The 23,842-nt window shown below is 29.0% G+C and overlaps 1 protein-coding gene across 1 annotated transcript in view; it reads right to left on the minus strand.

Annotated features, from left to right (window-relative positions):
• LOC142331275 (uncharacterized) overlaps window positions 1–23,842 on the minus strand; it is a 312,960-nt gene that overhangs the window by 14,327 nt on the left and 274,791 nt on the right. The window contains exon 5 of the mRNA XM_075377054.1: window positions 16,638–16,853. Coding sequence (XP_075233169.1) covers window positions 16,638–16,853 — 216 coding nt within the window. The remainder of the gene's footprint in view (window positions 1–16,637; window positions 16,854–23,842) is intronic.

The raw sequence follows: 23,842 nt of genomic DNA on the forward strand, positions 1-23,842 counted from the left end.
ACACAAAAGCAATACGTAACTTAATAGGTTTTTTTTTATTGATGCAGGTACCCACATTATAAAAATGATTTTTTCCCAAAACGATTTTATATTTATTTTTATTGTTTTAAAAAGCTTTTAATTCGCATAATCGATTTATTATTATTAGAGATTATTTTGATAAAGATTGATTAAATTTCTTAAAACAAATTGTAAAAAAAAATATTTTTTTATGTTTGATATAATTTAATTTTGTAATCTTTAAACAATTATGCTTGTTGCAATTATTTTAAATCTAAATTCAATTAATTTTATTTACTAAAATTCTTTAATATAAGCTTTAATAAATTTAATTAAAGGACAATTTTAATTGATAGGCAAGTTATCTACGTTTCAAGGATCACTTTATATTATTACAATTTAATTGTTATATATAACATTTAAGTATTACCTACAATCATTTATAAACAATATCAGTTAAAATTTCATATTCATAAGTGTAGTGAAATTTATGTTATTTGATTTTTTAATTGTAATTTTTTATTACATTTTTAATATTTTTTTTTTAAAAACGAATACAGAAAAGGATTATCGAAATAAAATCGTATATAAAAAATGCTTTTGGAAAAAGGTTTTCAAAAACATATTTTTTTAAATCAAAAATAAATCTACATCTCAATTTTAAAAAGTTAAAAACTTATAAAAAAAATTGAAATTAATAACATAAATGTGTGAAATTTTATTTCACCAATTTCTTAAAAATTACATTACATTTATGTATTTATACTTAAATACATAAATTTATTTACGTTTAAAAAATACATTTACGTATTTATTTATGAAATAGAAACTGATAAAAAAATAGTAATTATAACTAATTGAAGAATTAGTGGTAAGACGGGGGGAATGTAAGACCGTAGTCTTGGTGGGAGATTCCTCTGGGGGTTCCTTACTAGAGACGAGGCGTAAAGACCGGAGCCCCGGTAGGGTTACTTTCCCCTTGTTTGATGACCTAAACTGGTCGACTTGTTTGGGTATAGGTCTGAATTTCTATGTTGCGTAAAACATAATTTTGATTGGTATGAGTGTAGCATTGATTTAACTTTCAACTCGTTCGTTTTCTGAGGCATTCATAGTCACAAACGGAGCTAGGCGCGGGGTTCGCGCTTCCGCGATTTCGGTCAGTTAGTTCGAGGGAATCATCTTAGGTTGGATGTGAAGATGTCCGTTTGAGGCCTACACGAAGGCAAAATTTGATTTGTGTTTTACAGATGCAAATGTCATCCCGGCCGAGGCCTGGCTGATGACTATGATATGTAATCAGTTGGAGGATCTATAGATTACCTCCGGTAAAGCCCATCAAGGCTTGGAAGGGAGAGGGCGGTGTGGCGACCGGTAACGTCACGGGGTTGGGATGGGGAGATCCGTTCGGGGTCCCCTTATTTGAGGCAGGACGACTGATGAAAAGACCGGGTCCCGGCTACTTGGGTGGGACCTTGAGTTCTGCCGAGGTTGTTTGAGGCGATGGCACCACTCCGGAGCTGTATTTTTGCTTAATTTCGGTTTCGGCTCTGGGAGGCGTTGTTAAAAAAATTAATTAAAGGATGCCGATGTCACAAAATATTACATGAAAGTATTTCTTCTACCTAGAAAAGATATTTCTTAAGAAATTTAACCGTTTTTCTGAAAAATACTCGAAAGTTAGGGAAGTAGATCAAGATTCATCAAAAAATATTATAAATAATTAAGAATTTAGAAAAGGAATTTAATTTGATTGTTAATCCTAGTATATTTTATTTATATAGTTAAAATACCATTCGAACTCTCTTATGACGAGAAAAAATTTAACGTGGCAATTTTAAAATTTTAATAATTAAAATTTGTTTAATATTATGAAATCGGAATAAAACGGTTAAAATAATAAAAAATCGATATAATATACTCGGATCGGTTTGTTATATCAATAAATTCTTTGCCATCTTTTCTTTTTGATAAGTTATAAGCTATTTAATAAGCTTAACATGTATTAAAGTTAAATTAATAAGGATGGACTTTTAAGAGCTTTCTTGACGTGGTCAATTTTTAGATAATGCTTTTTTTAAGTCATTTATTTAATTAATTTATTTATTTCGATCAGGAGATCGTAAAGAATTAATTGAATAGTATTATCTTGGCATTACGACTAAAAAGTAGCGACAATGTATCTAATAAAAATTTACCTTTAAAGATTATACTTCGTTTTAAAACGAAAGGAAAGGAATTTTCATTTATAAGGCATATCATTCTTATTATTTTTTTTAAACCACAGACCTACATCAAAGTCAAATTAAAAACAAAACTCGTAGAAGAATGTAATGTATAAAATTAAAAGAATTTACACCTATTTGAAAGGCGAAGAATAAATGTCTAAAAGAAGTGAGAATATCTTGTTAACAGTAAAATATGTTAGTATTTCTTTCGATTACATTTAAATGTGAGCCGGAATGCGATTTCACCGTGAAAATTACTAAGTTTTTTTTTTTTTATAAAATATTTTGCGCCGCAGACGTTGAAAGAATGAAGGTCGACCGCTGAATTCGAAACAGCCTGATCGAAATATCGTCACTTAAATCAAAAACAACGGTTTAGCGACCCGACCGCCTATTAACAGCGTTTCAATTGTTTACATATAAAAATATTATATTAAATAAACGTTTCGAGATTATATTGCAATAAAGAATAGAAATATGACGAGAAAAAGGTTATGAACGTAATTAATTTCAAGGTCGGTTTCATTATTATAACCGTGATCGTAACGATTAAACGGCACATTCGTTAAATATTTTATCTGGTGACACGATTCTTATTTTGCATAACTAAATAGCTTTTACTTCACTAAATAAGCAATAATATGACTTTCACATCCTTTCTTTTCTCATTACCTCACGTGAAAAAAAAAAAATCGCAATTAATCGCTTATTATAGACAGCTAATACAAGACATGAATTTTTTTTTTTTATTAACATTAACAAGTATTTTTAACATTAACACATAATCTGTTAGTGTTGATTTAAACAAATCAACCCTAACTCTTAATGTTAAGATAAATATTAATAATAGATACATATTAAGTAAAAGTTAAAGGTATATATATATATATATATATATATATATATATATATATATATATATATATATATATATATATATATAATATATATATATATATATATATATATATATATATTTTAACTCGCACTTTACTCGTATAATTTTCTAGGAATATTTATTTATATTTTACAAAGTTTTGGACGATTGTTCTTATCCGTAATTTTAAAAACTAAATAATTATAACATACTTTCATTATATTGTAAATTATTGTTTCGCGAAAGTTAATGTTATGTTTACTTTTTTCTTTGCAACAACTTTCTCTCAAGTTTTTTATTATTGTTTTGTAAATTATAATAAAATAAATAAACAAATATACGTAGTTTATTCTAAATATTTTATTCGATATAATACTGTTTCCTTTTTTACATCGTTCGAATTTCACTTACATATTTTTTATTCATATACATGAAAACTTAAAATTTAACTAAAAGTAAACTTAACATTTTTTTAACAATTTCAAAGATTAATACGTACATGGCGTTGTACTTATCAAATAAATATTGATTATCGTGGGTGAATTATTACATTTTTAATAGCAAACAGAAGCCCTAAAAAGTACTTATAAACATTTTTAAAAGTATAATGCTGTGCGCATTTTAATAGTTCAACAATCAGTATCAGTAGATTGAAAAAAAACTTAAATACGAATTTCTTTAATTCTTTTACTTTTGTTTTTTTTTTTGTAATGCTGGAATCTATTGTTAATTATATTTTATCACATAAGTATGTAAATGTAGACTTAAATTTGTTTTAAACGTTACGCTAATGAAGATCCTATTTTCTTTAGGCGAGTTATACCTAGATATAAATCAAAATATGATTCTTAAAATTAAAGGTCGTCTTTATCTTATTACAGTCCTTATAATTAAACGAAAAAAATTATCCACTTCGGTATCTGTTAACCGATTTCACGTTTATTTAATAAATGTTTTTAAAATGTAGTATTTTCGGAAAAAGCCGTAAAAAAAGGGAGTCCGATATGGATGTTCCCTATCCTCGTTACTTTTTAATCCTTACACAAAACTAACAATTAATAGTGTTACAGAACAATTTAGATCCGGAGTAACTGTACAAAGTGAAAAGATAAAGATGCTTCGATTTGGTGATGATATAGTAATTCTAGCTGAGAGTAAAAAAGATTTAGAAGAAACAGTGAACGGATGAAGTCTTACGCAAGAACTACCGCATGAAAATAAACAAGAACAAAAGTAATGAAATGTAGTAGAAATAATGAAGACGGACAACTGAATGTAAAAATAGTAAGAGGAAAGATTACGGAGGTAGAAGAATTTTATTATTTGGGGAGTAGAATTACTAAAGATGGTTGAAGCAGGAGCGATATAAAATGCCGAATAGCATAGGCGAAACGAGCCTTCATTCTGAAATATAATTTGTAAACATAAAAAATTAATTTAAATGTCAGAAAAAGATTTTTGAAAGTATATGTTTGGAGCGTAGCTTTATATGGAAGTGAAACTGGGACGATCGGAGTACCTGAGAAGAAAAGATTAGAAGCTTTTGAAATGTGGTGCTGTAGGAGAATGTTAAAAATAAGATGGGTGGATAAAGTAACAAATGAAGAGGTGCTGCAACAAATTGATGAAGACAGAAGCATTTGGAAAAATATAGTTAAAAGAAGAGACAGACTTATAGGTCACATATTAAGGCATCCTGGAATAGTCGCTTTAATATTGGAGGGACAGGTAGAAGGGAAAAATTTTGCAGACAGGCAACGTTTGGAATATGTAAAACAAATTGTTAAGGTTGTAGGATGTAGGGGGTATGCCGAAATGAAACGACCAGCACTAGATAGGGAATCTTGGAGAGCTGCATCAAACCAATCAAATGACTGAAGGCAAAAAAAAAAAAAAAAAAAAGGATTTGGTTAAATAAATTTTCTTTTTGTCTTACTGGTAACTTTATTATCAATTAAAAGGAAAGTAATAATAATTGTAAAAATTGTATTATTGTTAAAAAAAAATAATAATTGCGATTATCTCTTAATTATTTGAATAATTTTCACTTTTATTCTTACTCAAATCAAATTGTCGACTTACCTGTGGTTAACTCAGTGCAATTAACAGTTTGATATTGTCGACTTCCAGAAATCGTGTGTCGACCTGTTAATATATCGTAGAGTTTTGGTTGAAACTGCTTGTACTGGCGTACTAAATTTTTTATTGTTTTTCTTAATATAAACATATTTTTTGTTTAATTTTTAAAATTATTTTCATGTTAATTAACTTTATGATTACTAACACTTTGTACATAGTATTTTTTATTTTAAGAGCAGATTTGTAATATATTTACACACACTAATAAAATTTCTTTATCGAATTTTTTACGCAAATAATAAATATATATTCGTATACGTGTACAAATATTTACAACAAATTACAATAATCCGTTGTTGTGCAATATCTTTCTTCTATGACTGCGATGGCGTGTAAAACCTCACATACAATAGACAAAAGCCTCCGAGAGTACTGATACTCATTATCGTCAGCCTCTATTATGAACGAGTGAATATGTATATACACGGCTGAATATTTTCTGCATTTCATCGAGTTTGTCATGGCGTTGTGTAACAATAAATTTGGTCTGGTGATGAAGTCGATGAGAAATCACGTCAATAATCAATATTGTATTAATAAGCTCGGCATGAAACTTGTTATTCTTTTAATTGGACTCGATTTTTTTTTCACAGGTGAGATGCGGTTTCATCGGGACGGCTACGTAAGCACCGTAACAGTAGGATTAAGAGTACTGAAAATCCCCACGTGTATCATGGAAAACTATTGCACCCGCAGAAGATGGGCGTTTGTGTGCGATATCACGAAAAAAAAATTATTAATCCTCTTTTCCTCAAGTATATCGTTACTGCAGAACGATATCAGAATATCTTTGCACTCTTGGAAGAGAAGATCGTTATTGCTGGTTCCATTACGCACATTCAACTCCTGATTTCGTTAACTAATTATTTAGTGATCGCGTTATCGGTCGAGGCTTACGGTCACCAAGATTTAACTGCGCCAGATTTTTCTCTTTGAGATTACCTTAAAGAAAATACCTACAACAAAAAACCACGAACACTTGAACAACTGAAGGTCAATAACGAACAAGCTGTTTTAAATATTAATCCACAAACTCTGAAAACAGTTACAAGAAACACAGTGAAAAGGATAGCAGCGTGTATTCATGAAGATGGTGGTCACTCCCAGAACTTACTCTAAAGTTAAGGTATTGGAAATTTTGGAAATAGAATATTTAATTTAATAACTTAAAAATATTTTTTATTTTTTATTTATATATACCGACTGACATAGATAAGTTGCGTTTTATATGGGACACTCTGTATATATTAATATATATGTTTTTATAAGGTGATTATGAGGTAATTAATGAGATGAACTAGTCTTTGTAATTATATAGTACAAAATATATAAATATACAAATCAATAACTTCGTTCACTACACTTAAGATTTGAAGCTGTCGATCCCTTGATGAACTATCGTTTTATTTTAAAGTTAACATCCGTTAAATTATTTCGGGCTCTTATTATAGTTTGTAAAATTTGACTTTTCGTCAACGAGATAAAATTTAGCTATCTGTTGACGTCTGTATCGTAAAGTTTGAAGGTATCGAGAGATTTCCGTTACAAGGAAATTCATTAGAGGGGAATTTGATTATATATTCATGTACGTGCAACGGGTGTGTATTTTTCATGCCGCATGAGTATGTGAACACGCGTTTATGAACATCTTTTGTTTTTACAATTGTAGGGGCTGAACAAATTAAAATTGTGCATCGACTATAAGAGACTATATTGTTAAGATATGAACAAAAGAATAAAAAAATTGTTCCCCAATCACTCAGTATTAATGTGGGGTACATGAGATGATATTAGTAAGGGGAAACTGTTATCGAACATTGTGGAAATGTATAAGGAAAATGAAGAAGATCATTTTGCTTATACGTTGGTGTATGTGTGTGTGTGTGTGTGTGTGTGTTTGTGTGCATGTGTAGTTTTATATCATCTTTCCCCATCATCTCACTAATAAAGGGTTCATGTAATCGATATTATTTTGAAGAAGAATGAAAGTTATATTATTGTATGTATATACATATATATATATATATACGTTTAAAATAATACGTCCAAATACTGAGCAATAAAGATGAAATGTTTTTTCAGATTTCTATCAATTTTGGCATTTCGTTAAATGTTTTGTTTTTTCCTTCTTTGTGTCTCACATAATAAAAGGTAAGAATCTGAATTTACTTTTAGTGTTGATACCGATACTTTATTATCGATACCTGAATTCAAGCCAATATTTCTAAATAAAAAAATACTTAATCGTCATCTTAGAGTTAGTTCACACGGAGAACTAGTTTTGTAATTTCTAATTTTTTAATGAAATTTTTCCTAACTTTGTGTGTATTCAGATGGTAATTATAAAAAAAATGTAAATATATAAAAATTACAAAAAATTACTTATTACCTGTTGGTTTAAAAAATTATTGAAAACGAAGAAAATACTGTATAAATCATATATATTTTTTCATTTAATTTAAAAATTTTTATTGAATTAAAAGTTATTTTTCGAATATCTTTTCTTCTGTAAACTCATGGATAGGAATTTTATAGCAATATATTTTCCAACGAAGAACCAGTAATTGTTTGTGTAATACTACAAACAGAAAATCATCACTAAATATTACAATATTTCATTTATGTAATATTATAATAATATTAAAATATTATTACCACAAGCATCTCGGCCTATCATCTGGAGGTCCTGGGTTTGAATCCAGGTCAGACAAGGCATTTTTCATACGCTGAAAAAATTAAATTTTATATTCCTACGCAAAGCTTCGAATTAATGTAGTGAATTAATTCATCAAGCAAAAAAAGAAAGAAAAGAATTAAATTATCTCAAGTGAAAAAAAAAAAACAATGCTAGGATGGATCGAGCATAAACATTTAAAACAGATTACAAGAAAAATGCTCTATAAAAATTAACAGTATAAAAATAATTAACTAGATTCTTTCGACCGATAATAAGTTACCATCAGCAGTTACAAAGAATTAATAAACAAAAAAGTTCCAATACTGTCTTAGCATTGATTGTTTATTCTTTCATAGTGAAAAATGATTACCTAAGATTTACTTTTTGGGATGGGGGTAATTTAAGATGAAATTTTATTGTAGAATTATAATTTTTAAACTGTCATAATAATAATTTGATTGTGCTAAGGTTGCATAATAGTCTTTTAACTGAGGTCTGAGATGAATGGAGAGACGAGAAATATTCTTTATAATATATATATATATATTTTTTTAAATTTTATTTTTAAGTTAAAAAGCTTAATTATTTACGGAGGAGAAAAGACCCTATACACTCTGTATGTTTAAATACACTAAAAAAGCTTTAAAAATGAAAAAAAATCGGTATTTTTTTTTACTTTTTCTGATTTCCACTGCCAAAATCATCTCCCAAGAATTTTTTACGTTTACTGAGTTAAATGACAAAACTAAGGAAAGTTCCCCTAAAAATATACAACCAATAAAATAGGGAGGAATTTTGGGGCAATTTTTTAAATAAATGGTAAGATAAGCATGCGCGCATGTACTGAGCTTAATATAAAGTGGGTTTAAGTTTACAACATTTTTAGAAAATTCACCCTCAGACCCCTTCTAGAGGTATTGGCTCCAAAATTTTACCAACAAATTGCCCCATAAACACCAGTCTCTGTAGGAAATGTCATCCAAATTGGCTTATCAAATCAATTATTATCAAATTTCAAACACGCCAACACCAACACGTACGAACTTTTTTCTTTTTTTGGGTCTTTGTCACAAAATGTCGAGAAATGAAAAAACCCATACCCTGTTTTTTTGGCTGTTTAGCATTCTTTCCTTTTTGTAGCATATTTCTAGGATGCCAGGAAAGTAATAAATAAATAAAACATAACCACTTGTTTTACAAAAATGTTTTTAAAGTATCACTTGTTACTTAAAAAATACAAAATTAATACCTATGTTAATAAAACAGTATTACCAAATCACTATCTGCAGTCCGCTCAATAAACAAAAGTTTAGTTTCTGACTGGACTGTTCACAGCCAAGTTGGATATGTTTTGGTTTTTAAAATGTTTGTTTTTGTATTCATATTTTCTTACTTAACAAAAAATAATAACAATAATAATAAAATTATTATTATTTTGGAATTAACAAATGAAAAATACTTCATTTAACCAGAGGAAAATTTAGGTAAGTAGAGACAACAGAAATATTCAACAATGAAACAATTGAAAATATGAAACCACAGGAAACATACAAATACCTCGGCTTTGGACAAAATACAAGCATAGATAACAAAAACATCAAAGAATGGCTCAAAAATAGATACAAACATAGACTAACCAGAACACTCAAATCAAAACTTAACGCCAAGAACATATTCAAGGCAGCAAATACATACGCAGTCCCAGTTATAACATACTCCTTTCGCGTAAATTAATGGTCAAACGCAGACCTGAAAGATCTAAATCGTGTCAACAGGACTAAACTAACAGAAAGTCGTAAATTAATTTAAATTCTTACATTGAAAGAATTACAATTAGCCGGAAAGAAGGAGAAAGAGGAATTACAAACCTAAGAATATTACACAACAAGCAAATAGAAAACCTAAGATCTAATTTCTAAAACAACAATACATCACTCCATAAAGCAGTTAACAAAGCTAAAAAGCAATATACACCACTTCATCTACAATAAAAGGATACTCATAACATCCACAAAACCGCAGCGCAACCTAAGAAAGAATCACGGGCAGGAAAAGCGCGCTGTCCTAATCGCTACAACATAATGCAAGACCCAAACATAGACCGAACATTATCATATAAATAGCTCACAACAGGACAACTATTCCCAGAGATTGAGGGATTTACACTAACCGTGTAAGATAAAGCCACTAAAAACTACAGAAAACACATCGTGAAAGAGATCTTAGAAACAGATACGTGCAGAAAAGCCAAAAATTCAACAAAACTAACAAACATATAACAGGAGGTTGTAAAGTACTCGCTAGAACAGACTACACTGAATGACACTACACAGCGGCGAAAATAATTCTCCAAGAACTCATAACATCCTTACTCGTACATTATGCCTATAAAGGCAAACTACAAACTATACTAGGACAGATCAATACTCACAGACAAATCAATTACATGAAATATACCGGACAACATATTAATCAAGAAATCAGAACATACGTATGTAATAGATATTACTATACCAAACGACAATAATTTAATATTATAAGAAAGAGGGAAAATAGAAAAATATACTCTCCTTGTAGTAAAGAGGAAAGAAATTTGGAAATAGAACTTAATAACAATAATACCAATCATAATATCAGTCGCAGACGTAACATCAAAAACAATGACACGATACATGAAGAAATTATATCTCCCAATATCTATTCACGCCAATATACAGAAAGCCATAATTCTAAAAGCAACTGCAACAATCAAGAAGTTCCTACAATAGAAAAAGTTGTGGCTTAGTACATTCCCGTCACATGATCTGAACAACTAGTAAGGTGAGAAACCTCATAATAAAAATACGAATAATGATAAAATAGAACAATCGTGTGGTATAAATAAATAAATCTCTTACTCTGATTTGTTCATAATCACTGCAGGAAGATTTAATATAATAATCCACGAATAAAAAAGTAACTACCCGAGCATTTGCCTGGATGGTTTAATTGAAACTAATCTTTAAAAAAATAACATAATAAATTGCAATAAATAAATTAATTAAAAATTCATCGACAGGGAAATATTTTTTCTGTAAAAGAAAATTTTTTTGTTGTATTCTAAATAAATTGATGACAAGATGTTTTTAAACAGTTCTGTAATTTCTTAAAAATGCTACGGGAAGCATAATAACGTCCTTTTCCGAAAGGCGAAGTATTTTGTTGAGTTGTAGGAAAACGTTACCGTCGTCTGGTTAATTAGAGATGAATATTGTTATTCTTTAAGAATAAATAATTATTCGTTTTAGTAGAGACTGGGTCACCCTGAAACTTACAGGTCAATGGGAAAATTGGACACTCACAAGCGGCGAGTCAATGTGGCGAGAGCAGCATTGTCGAACCGTGTGGGAGTTCCTTGATGCGGTTACTTTGTTCAACCGGTATCAGTAGTTTACCTAAGGGAAAAGACTCCTACCGTACTGCTGTAGGAAGCTAACTAGAGATATATATGGCTGACCACCAGCCTATTAAGGCTCCAAGCGGTTTAATATGGTGGACAAGTACTTCCTGGCATTCAGCGACCTAGGCCTGGCAGCGAATTGCTGTCTAGACAAAATAAATTTTAATTTATGGATGTCATATATATTTTTAGTAGTTGACGGGGTGCGCCTACCCATATTAGCAAATATATGACAAGTGAGTGGTTGGGACACATAAGCCGGTGGTGTATGGCATTGCGCTTAGTCCGTTTTCGCTGTTACTTAAGCTCTAGGAGGTATTTAGGATACTGGTCGCTAAACCGTTCGAGGCTCAGTAGCCGTTTGTAGTGCAAACCGGTCGTATGCTTTAGGGCGACCGAATGGGGTGGTGGAGGAAGAAATGCCAAGCAAACCAATATTCGTTTTAGTAAATATTCCATTTATAGATGTAAATACATCAGTAAATTAAATATTTTAATTTTCTAAATATCAGTGAAACATTTCGTAATTATGAGAACGAAAATGATCAGGAGCCTATTTTTTATCTTGAAAACGCCTTTGACTTTTTGACGAAGCCCTCAGATATTATACTTCAGATGGACATGTATTGGTTTGCTTGGCATTTCTCCGGCTACCACCCCATTCAGTCACTCTAAAGCATAACACCGAATATCAGAGATATAAGAACAGGGAGATCCGATGTTACCGAGTGTCAAATGCCCAGAGTCGTACCGTTTCATGGGTACATATGATAAGGTTTCAGATGGACGTGTATGTAAGCGTAAAAATATTTAATAATGTTGAAATGGTTTCCTTTCGTCTCGGTCACCGAGTCGAATTTATTTTATGAAACCGCATGCCGATTTTGATATTCGTCCCTACGTTCTATTCGCACAGTAGTAACCTTGAGTGATAAACCTAAAGGAGCGTGTCCTAGAAGCGGGTAACGGATACGTGGAAAGCCGTCTTGAATAAATCAAACGTGGGATGTACAATGAAGATTGAGACCGCTTAAAAACACCTACGATGAAACTAGAAAGCAGTAGAGAAGAAAGTGATTTAATTTGGATGAAGTCATTATTTTTGTGACATTTACTTGTAAGAAGCTTATAAATATAAACGATTAGAAAAATAAAATAAATAGGTCTATTTTATTAAATTTATTCCTTACTTTAAATAATTCTCTGTAAACTTCGGAACAATTAATCTCTGATTTTATCAGTTAACAGTAGTTTAAATTAACTTTTTTACCTGAAAAAAATCTTCATCATAACCGATAGTATAAGGAAAATAATTTATTTTTTCATTTTGCGTACAATCCTAAAAATTTTCTGACATTTAAGAACAATATGTAAGAGTAGGGGAACACAGTACTTTTCCATTGTCTTGCACAGAATCAATTTCTTTTGGTTTGATTAGTGATTCTAATACGCATAAAATAAACGTTTATACGATCTAGATTCAATAAAAATAATACCGATTTTTCTTTATTCTAAATAATTAAAAAAACTTTCCCTGTTTAAATTCAAACTTTTTACAACAAACGGTAAATCAAAAATAAATACCTTCCAGTAACATGTTGCTATTAAGTTTAATTCTACAAAACCTCAAAATATTATGAAGAAATAAAAAGGCAATTTTCTTATTTTTAATTTATCGTGTGCGAGTCGCTTACATAATTATCTTTTAAAGTTTTTATTTCTTTTTTGAGATTGCAGGGATCGACTGTTACGGTCATATAACCCGATGTAATTGCAGCGTATGAAAAATACTATTCCGGGATTCGAATTCAGGACCTCCGGATAAAAGGCCGAGACGTTACCACTTTACCACGGAGATCGGTAAAGTTTATTTTTATTTTAAACTTTTTATTAACGTAAGGTTACAAAAAAACGTTGCCCGTATGAAAAAATTTGATTGCGAGAAAACAGAAGGAGAAAAACGGATTGTAAATAACAATAACAAATTTAATGTTAAGAACGATTTCTAGGCAATACTAACGAGTTTGAATTAAGGTAAATTTGAATTATTAGAATATGTATTATCGTTTTAGTTTTCAAAGCATCTTCGACAAATTTTGTTTTCGATAAAAGGTATTTTAATATAGAATTTATAAGACTTTTCTTGAAATTCCACCTGATGATACTACGTTGAGTATATAATCAAATCGTGTTCATAAATCGTATAAGTTTTCGTTAAAAAAATTCTTTCAATTTAGTTTCCTGGAAGAAATTCAATCCACAGGATCAATGGAGAAACTTTATCTACAAAATAAAAAATATATCATTAAAATCGGTGTATTTGGTAACGTTTGAACGTATAAAAAAAGAGAAGAAAAACATAAGGGATAAACAAAGTTTTACAGTTCACTATGGTATATGTAAACAAAAATCATTCTAAATATTTTACATATGTATAAATTATAATTATTATGTAAATCATATATAATTACTTTAAGTTTATAATCGTAAAAATAATAATTTTATCCTAATGTACGAATTTATTTTAAACAATGTAGCTGTGCTAACAATGCGGTGTTTTCTTAAGATCCCACCGCAGACATAAATTTTGACTACACCCCGCGACTATTATTAGTATTATTTTACATATTTTATAAATATTGCACCTTAATTTTAAAATGAAATATATACCTCGCCGTACTGCGTACCTTAAATTAAAGCGGTCTACACAGCCCTGTATGCATTTCACCGTCTACACATAAATTTTAACAAAGTATTATATAATTTATTTATAACGCTTACTACTATAAATGTTCGCTTATATTTCATTTTATTAAGTACTTAAAAATTTTAAGAAAATAAATCTTAAACGAAAAAACACTTTTTGCTAAAACAAAAAAGTTATTTTCACGTTACATAAACTTATATTTATTAATAAAGTTCTTTCTATATTGTTTAATGAATTTATTAATTTTATTTTTTCGCCTACTGAATCTCACAAAAACGTTTTCCTGTTTTTGACTATCTGTTATATTTTACTTATGGATTGATTTTAATGAAATTTCATACGGTTACCATTTTATATCTCACACAAAAAAAAAAACCTAGTAATCTAAAAGTGAGGAATTAATCATTTAAATACCTAAAACTGCATTTTATTCTTTAAATAAAAAAAAAAAAGAAGAAATAGTCTTATGTGTTATGTTATTTTTTGTTGCAAACTATGCAAATTTTTCTATAAATCGGTAGAAAATTAAAGCTCATCGAAGAAGAAAAAAATATTCAACGTGTGACGCATTTTACAATAGAGGACATATAATATGATCTCATTCTTCGGGACTTTTTTAACTCTTGTCGTTTCACTATTACTATTCTACTTTTTAAATCTTATTATAAAAAGATAATTTATATTTCTTTACAGTTCTGATAAAAAAATAATAAAAAAATAGAGCAATTAAATTTTTGTACTTTTAGTTTTAAACTTTAATTTGATTTTATTTATTTAGTTAAAGACTTTTTACATTTCATTTTTTTTTTATTTAATCTTAATTTTTTTATTTTTGTTGAATTTATTTAACTTTTTTTTGACTGATGATTTATATTCTTTACCTAAATAAAGCCTTCATTTGCCTGGATTTAGCGCATTCTTTTTTAGAATTTAAATTTTCTATACTGTTCCAAGTATAATATCAACTTGTGCCAGGGAATAACAGTTACGTCTAGATTAATCATTATTTTGTTAAATAAAACGGATCGATCTAACAGTTACCCTTGGAATATTTAAATGACTCGATTAAAAAAATACATAATAAAAATATATTAGTTTGATATTACAATCAATTGCACCCACAATACTGCGACACAAAAGCCGTGAAATTGTTTTTGAATTATTTCCTAAAAAACACATTAAAGACATTAACATAAACATTAAAGACTTTTAGATACTAAAAAAATCCAGTTAAGGATATTTAAATTCTACAAATATCATTCGCGTAAAACAACTAAACACAAATTATCATTTTAATTTCTAGCACGAGACGGATAGGATTCCTTAAAGAACTAGCTTCTTCTACCTTACTATGTTTTAAAATACCGTAATAAATTAACGATGAAAATAATTTAAAGATTAATAATCCAAACGCCGTTGCAGAGTAAAAGAGAAAATAGAGATGAAAAGTTTAAAATACATGAAAATACGTAGTACCCTAGTGAATTGTGTTTTGTAGCACCTGAATATAATTATTTCCTGAATATATATTATAAATAAATTGATAGTCACTACTATCAATTTATTTGATAAAATAATAAAATAAAATAAAATTATTAAATTTAATAATAAAAAAAATAAAATTTAATAATAATAATAACATTTTATTATTAAATTTATTTATTTAATTATTATTAAATTATTTTATTTTTCATCGGGTCAAGTGGGTTTTCATATAAACATCTACTTCATCAGTATATATAAAATTATATGGAGGACATTTCATGAAAAATAATAGTATAGAGATGTTTGTTTAGAGACTGAAATTGTAAAAATGTACTTTTTTTTATTTTAATTTTTTAAGATATGTAGATAACTACACGGTAACAGAAAGAGCTCGTGTAAGTAAACATTTCAGCTACCTGCGAAGGATATGCTCCGTAATCATCAATACTGACATTTAAAATTTCATGTTGTATTACCAAAATATACCTTGCATATCAATGATGACATAAAAAACCTTAACCTTAACCTAAACCTTAATGAAGCCAGGACAACGGCCGTGGATCGCCGTGCATGGAAGCGTCTTATTAATGAAATCAGACAACCACTGTCACCCACAGCAGCGTACGGTCTTAGGAGTCGATTCGATCCAAACGCCAACTAGGGATTAAGCGAAGCGAAGCGAAGCGATGCCTTGCATAGCTATCGGTATCGACTGGAAAATATTTTATCGACCGTAAAATCTAATGTATTCTTAACGTAAGAATAGATTGTCGAAAATTTGACGTTGACAACCTGCTGAGTATATAGGAAAACATCTGCTCTAGATCGTGATTGAAGGATCTGTTATTCAGGAATCCGATACCTGAGATTTTACAGAACAATTTTTCGGGCTCCTAGCGGCTAATTCAAAGTCATTTGAATGTGTACGTAGATTAGTAACTTAGATATTAGCATATGATTTATTTTTCCTGTGTTTATATAAATAAAGTAATATCCGATGTACGAATATAAAGGTGTAAAGTATAACGAGTAATCGTTAAGTAAAAAATTATATGCAATATATACCTTATTTTGTTATAACGTACCTGAATATGAAAAATTGTATCGGGCCATAACGATAACGTTACACAAGTGGAATCTGTGAAAAGATTTCCTTGCAATCCTCCACCATCGACTTCCCAAGTAACAAGGTATACCGATCTCTGTTGCGGATTTATTTTTTGTGAATCCCATGCTACTTCAGCGATAACTATCACTTGTTGATGGATTAATGATATCAGTCTTAAATCCCATTTACCGATCTGAAACATAAAAAAAATTAATTTTTCTAAAAAAAAATATGATTAAGACTAATTTTGTTTGTTTTCAGAATAATAATAATAATATTTAATCAGATATTGATTAATTTTTTACCTTATGTTATCAATCGCGTTTTAATCGCTTTTCTTATAAAGTAATTTTTTAAGGAGATTTCAATTCGGGATAATATACAATACTTAATTGTCGAGATTTATTATAATTATTATTATATATTTATTGCCGAGATAATATCCGCCTTAGTGTAGTATCTTGGTTAGGGTAATTACTCTATATATTTACCGTTGGTTTAATTAATAAATAAATATAGGTATTTATCAGTTATAATTAGATATGATCCTTTAATATTTGAATGAATGATACAAGATTATGTATAAATGTATAAATGCTTTTAATGATTCCATAAATAATACATTGTAAGTTTTTACGTTGTGTCCATGAAGACTGATAGAAGAAGGCTAGAAGAAGACTGTCTGAATTTAATGTGGAGCCGGCTTATTTAGTATGTAACGGAGATGCTGAATCGTTAGGAGCTGAGTGCACCTGAAAGGAGCTGTGTGAACTGCACGGAGCAGACAACAGGAGCCGTGTGTGAACTAACAGAAAGACCTTTAAATTCTAAAGTCCTTCTCAAATTGATTTTTAATAACATTTACTGAATCTGAACATATGTTTTGATATTAAACAACTGCCTTTATAATATGATTTTATACCGAGTCAAAGGATTATTAATTAATTAAAAATTCTTTTATGCCGTTGAATAACCATAATGTTCCGTATTTTTTGAATAAAAATTTCGTTTTTGATCTTGGAATAAAAGGACACCGAACTGCGTAGGAAGTTTCAGATGAACGCAAGTTTGTTTATCACAAACAAATTTTCTCTTTTTTCGTGTAAATTAATTTAAATATTTCCAAAAGATTGTATTTGTTGCATTATATCACTTTTTTCATTGAAACAATTTTATCAGGCAGATTTGACGTAAGAAAAGATAATTAAAAAAAAAGAATTCATATCGAGATTTTTACTTTGTTGTTATCCGGCATCCGTCGTTCGGCTACCATACTCTTATACTTTAAATAAATTACAGAAAGTAATAAATGAGTACATTACGTTTTGGTTGAAGTCAGTTTAGCCTAATATTTTTTATACATTTTGTAAAAAAAATATTTCATTTTTTCAATTACGATAAGATGAAATCATCCTAGGTAATACCGGATCAGAATTTAGTGTTTCGTGATTTTCTTCTGTTTAAATTTTTGAAAAAAGTTCTAATTTTTTTCTCTACATAAATAACAGTTTTCACGAAGATTTTTTATCCAAATAAAATTACACGATTGTATAATTCTTATTGTCTTATCAGATTTATGAATAATAATTATTAATTATCCTTAAATATCAACGAGTCGGTTGAATTCCATATACGAGGTCTGTAAAAAAAGTAATAAGACTAGATTTTTTGGGATCCAAAGCGACAACACTGTAAAGTTACTAGTAAACATATGGTTACATGAATAGCTGCTTTATATTATATATTAATATTTTTAGTTTATTACTGCCAGGTGAGACGTAAACAAACTTTTGGTCAAACGAGTTTTTGTTGTGGGTGACAAAAATGAGTGTTACTACTGATTATGAGCAACGTTGTGCAATCTATTTTTATGTTAAACTCGATGAAAATGGTGCATGAAACTTTTTCAAAATAGAAAAGAGCGTATGGAGATGACGCTGTGTCACGAGCTCAAGTTGGTTTAAAGCATTTTCAGATGGAATCAGTTACATCCTAAAAAAGCAAAAATGAGTAATTCAAAAATTAAAACCATGCTAATTTGTTTCTTCGATATTAATGGCATTGTCCATAAGGAGTTTTTGCCTACAGGACAGACTGCAAATCAAAATGTTTACCTAGAAATTCTTGAAAGACTGCGATAATGAGTTACCCGCGTGAGACCAGCCATCAAAGACAATTGGATGCTGCATCATGACAATGTTACTTGTCACACTGCACTCTCAATTAATCAGTTTTTGGCAAAGAAAAATGTTCCTGTAGTTTCTCAAGTCACCTGAATTGAGTCTCTGCGACTTTTTCCTATTTACAACCTCAGAGGACGCCATTTTGGAAAAGCATAAAAAAATGTAGCCGACCATCTGAAGGATATTCCGGTTTCTGAGTTCCAACCCTGCTATGAAGAGTGGGAAACCTGCTTGAAGCGTCTCGTGGCTTCCCAAGGAAACTATTTCGAAGGTGATAGAGTCTATATATAATTGGACTGTAAATAAAAAGGTTTTCTGAACCAGTTTCATCACTTTATTTACAGATTTCTTATTCTTTGAAAATAACTATAAAAATTCAAACTTTGAATTTTAATATCTTTGATCATCTGGATTTGATCAAATTTCTTGACAAAAAGCCCTAGCGGGCGTTTAATACATGTAATAGTAATTTATTGAAATTGTAAATAAAGGATTAAGTTTCAAATACGATTATCTAGTTAATTAAGATATTCTAACTTTGTGAAATATAATTTCTGTCTTTTTCAGGGTACAAGAACATACTTCTCCAACTGTTTTAAATATATTTTCACGATCAAGTTTATGATAAATATTGAAGCTGCCTGCTTGAATTTGTTTCAGCCTAATATGTATGCTTATCGGCTATATTAGTCTGAAATACTATTAATATACGTAGCTTGCTTTTGATTTTTTTATGGTTTCCGAGGTATAAGTAAAAACATTTAGATAATCTATTTTAACAGTTTTACAAATAGATATTCTTTAAGTCGGTTCATTTTATCAAAACTTTCATCCTTGAAAAAATGTATTGAACTCTAGCAAAAAATAAATTCTTGCAGAATTAATTTTATTGAATAATATAAATCATGGGATTTAAAAATTCATTGTAATATTTAACTAAATTATTAATAAGCTTCGGCTTCATAGCCGGTATCACTTTTATTCTACTCCGGTCTTTTTTTTTTAATTTCTTGTTCCACAACCTTTTATTATGTTTCTTTAATCGCTTCCTTCCACTTCTACGTTTTCACTAATCTGTTTTTTATCGGTAGAAGTGATCATGATCGCAATTTTTTTTACCTTTACATTTTTTCTGCAGCATTTTTAAAGCATTCATCGTCTAACGTTTTTCCATTATCGTAATGATGATTCGGTAATCCCATTCGGGGATGACGGTTCCTTTTTTGACAACTACCATAAAACCTGACGTTTATTCCACTTTCTCCTTCATTCGTAACAATTACTTCTTCCCTAGCGGTCGACATACTGAGATAAACAGTCACTTCCAAGCTTTAGTAATTATTCCATTTTGTCTGAAAAACTGTCACGAAAGTAGTGAGAAATTCATGACAACCGAGTATTCAGTGGATAAAACATATCCTTTACTGACATATCTAAATGGATTTATAATTATTATTTATATTATTTTCATAAAATTCATATCAGTTTTATAAATAGTTTTAAACTAATTATTAACTGCTTAATTTTCCACGTAATATACAACCGTATACCTTGTTTCTAATCGGGGAACTCAAAATTTTCACCAAACTCTCTTCTATTATTTTTATAGATAACAAATAATTTAACAACTTTTCATTGAAAATTTTTAATTTATTACAAATTTCTTCATAATCATTAACTAATTATACTTTTACTTATTTATTATTTTTTTGGAGAACCAAAGTTTTCGTTTTTAAGCTGACTTAGACTGCAGATGGGTTAATTTGTATGTCTTACTACTGAATATCATAATTAGTAATTCTTGAACGAATATTTACTGTAGATTGTTTTTTATTAAATTTCTTTTCTCGAGCTCTTTTATACTTAATTAACAAAAAAAAAAAAATTATAACAGTTTTTTACTCGCGTAAAAATTGTTTTTATTACTTTAGTCACAATCATTAAAACTACAATCGTGTGATTTTAATGTGGTAATAATATAAACACTACGTAAACTAATTATTCCATTCAATACTAATACTAATTAAAATGAAAACATACTAAAATTATTACAAATAAGAACCGCATTACCAAATATCAAATAGTAACGTCGTTGTTATAAATTAAAACTTAAATTTCAGCAAAAATTAAGTTAATAAATGCTTTAATTTTGGAAACGATTCAAAGAAAAAGTAATAAAGAGTAATATTTTGTGATTAAAAAAAAATTGAAAAATATTTTTGTTAAAATATTTTAACAGCCTTGTTGTTAAATTTTATCTTTCCATTAGACTTATTGATTGGAAACTTTCGGCTATTGTCAGAACACGTTCAAAGTTTGGTTAATTGATTTAAATTTGTGTTAATTTATCGGGAACGACACATGTATCAATAGCAATAAAGTAGACGATGAAGACATTGTTAATTAAATCGGCCGAAAAGTTTCAACCCACAATATTTTCTGATCCCACTGTCTGATTGTAATGAAATAATAAAAAAAAAAACACGAAAATTTGAAATTTGTTACTGTACAAAGCGTTTTTAAAGTCAGTATGGGCGTACGGGATTCAACTTATCGGTACGGCAATCGATAGCAATATCGACGTCATCCAAAGATTCCAGAACATATCGTAGGCTCCATGGTTTGCGAAGAACAAGGAGATCCACGATTACCTAGGGGTGCCATATATTCGTGAAGAAATCCACCAGCTAAATACGAAGTATGTGATTAATGCGCACCAAAAAACAATCTGGCTGTTAATCTTTTGGATAATAGCGAAGATGTGAGACGACTAAAAATGAGATTACATGTATTGGTTCTAGAGGCTCTTTTGCGATGAATATCATTTTGTATCATTCATTATGTCTTCCTTTTTTCTCATGTACGACTCTCTCTTGACAATTTTTTTGATACTCAGTTGCTTATTGTTAATTTTATTGATCTCAACCGTTTACTTTAATTGTTCACAATACCTATGTTATGTTACAGTTTAACTTTTTTTTTGTTCATAACAGTTAATTTTCTAATTGTTTCAACTTTGTTACGCTTATATTTTTATTCTTTATACTTGTTGTTGTACTATACTGTGTTTAAACCTTTATATTGTCAGATTCTTCTCTCTCCCGTCATTATTATAAACTGTACAATTTACTTATAGTTTCATCGTTCAGAAAAATAAACACACAAAAAAATTTTCACTTGCGTACATTATTCAGCTATCTATTGCAGAACGTGATTCGGTAGCAGACCGAAAACTTTATCTCAGAAAACCAAAAAAACTATAATTTAGAAATAAATTATAAGTTGAAAGATTTGAGTAAATGTCTAAAGTGTAATTGTCACATTCAAGAAATAAAGTTTAATAGCAAACAAACAGCTTATTAGATTCCTTAATAAACAGCTAAGTTATAAATTTAATTTCTAATATATTCTAACTTTCTTCAAGAAGCAGGCATGTTGCTGAGAAACACAGTACGACCGATACTGTTACAAGATGAATACGTTCTTCGATAAGTATATATGGGATAATTAATAAAGTATTTAATTAAATAATTAATATGGAAAAAATGTAACAAAGTTATATATAAAATATAATTAATATAAGACAGTTTAATCGGTTATTAGCCGATTAAATAAATTAACGTAAAAACATATTTGAATTCGATCCGTTTACATTCACGCTAGATTTTAAAATAAATGATTTTTAAAGTATTATTTAAACGATTGCAGATGAATTAATTCGGACTGAATTCATTAACATGTTATAAGTGTATATTAGTTGTTTTTTGCCGACTACTGCTATGTCTCTTCAGAGAAGAGAAATACATGTACATTGTGAATGACAGACAAAAGTTATAGGGAGTTACACGAGTAAACAATATACATTCATTCTTATTCATGCTATCTTAAGTTAATACTTGGATTTCTTGAAAACGTTAATCGTGGAATTGATTTGTTTTTTATTGTAATATAACTCTTTTAAGTTTTCAAACATATATGACTCTTTTTTTTCTTTTTTTTTTTTTTTTTTTTTTTAACTTACTAGTAACTCAAATAGTAATGATTTGTTTTTCTGTTTAGCCTTCGGGAATCACCGTCAGGTATTACTCTAGAGGATGATATGTATGTATAAGTGAACAGTAGTCCAGTAGTCTAGTACAATTTCAGGTCAAGCAATTCTGAGATGTATTGTTAATTGAAACCCAACCACCAAAGAACATCGGTATCCACGATCTAGTATTCAAATTCGTATAAAAGTGCCTGTTTTAGGATTTGAACGTTGGAACTCTCGACTTCGAAATAAGCTAATTTGCGAAGACCCAAACCCGTTGGGTTCAAATATTGATACTAGTTTCTTGATTCCGAATGCCGTTCGGTCGGTTAACGTTAGTTTATAGTACAGGATATATAATAATGATAAATTTTTATAATTTTGTTCGGTAAAGAATATTGTCAGATTTTGATAATTTTGCTTAAATTATGTTTCAATTTTTCATAACTCAAGATAAAAATTACCTGCTTTGATAATCGTGGAATTGTAATTTTGTAAATTATTAAATAATTTTTTTAGATTTATAAAATTAGATTTAATTATTTCGATTACTAAAGCTTTATATAAGTTTGTTCCATTATATTAATTTATCCAATAATTGTAGATTAAAGTGAAAAACTACTTTTTTTATTAAAGTGAAATACTTAGTTTCTCGATTCTGAAACCAGTTTCCTGGTAACCTAATCTACACTTCATTTAAATTGTGAACAGTTGTTATACGAGTAGTTTAGCTTTTCGGTTTAATGACTATTATTATTTCCTAATCATTTATTTATTTATTTTTTTTTTGAAATAACCGTTTCATTTTTTCATTTCGTGTAAAAACACATACATTCATAAATACAATGTCAGAATTTTATATCTTGTCGTAATTTTTTTATTATTTATAGAAATTACTGGAAAAAGACTGTTTAGTTTGTTTCAATTTATAATTTACCGTTGGAAGATTTATTTTTTTGCATTAAAAAT

The sequence above is a fragment of the Lycorma delicatula genome, chromosome 10 (genome assembly GCF_047948215.1).
Source record: "Lycorma delicatula isolate Av1 chromosome 10, ASM4794821v1, whole genome shotgun sequence".
Lineage (NCBI taxonomy): Eukaryota > Metazoa > Arthropoda > Insecta > Hemiptera > Fulgoridae > Lycorma > Lycorma delicatula.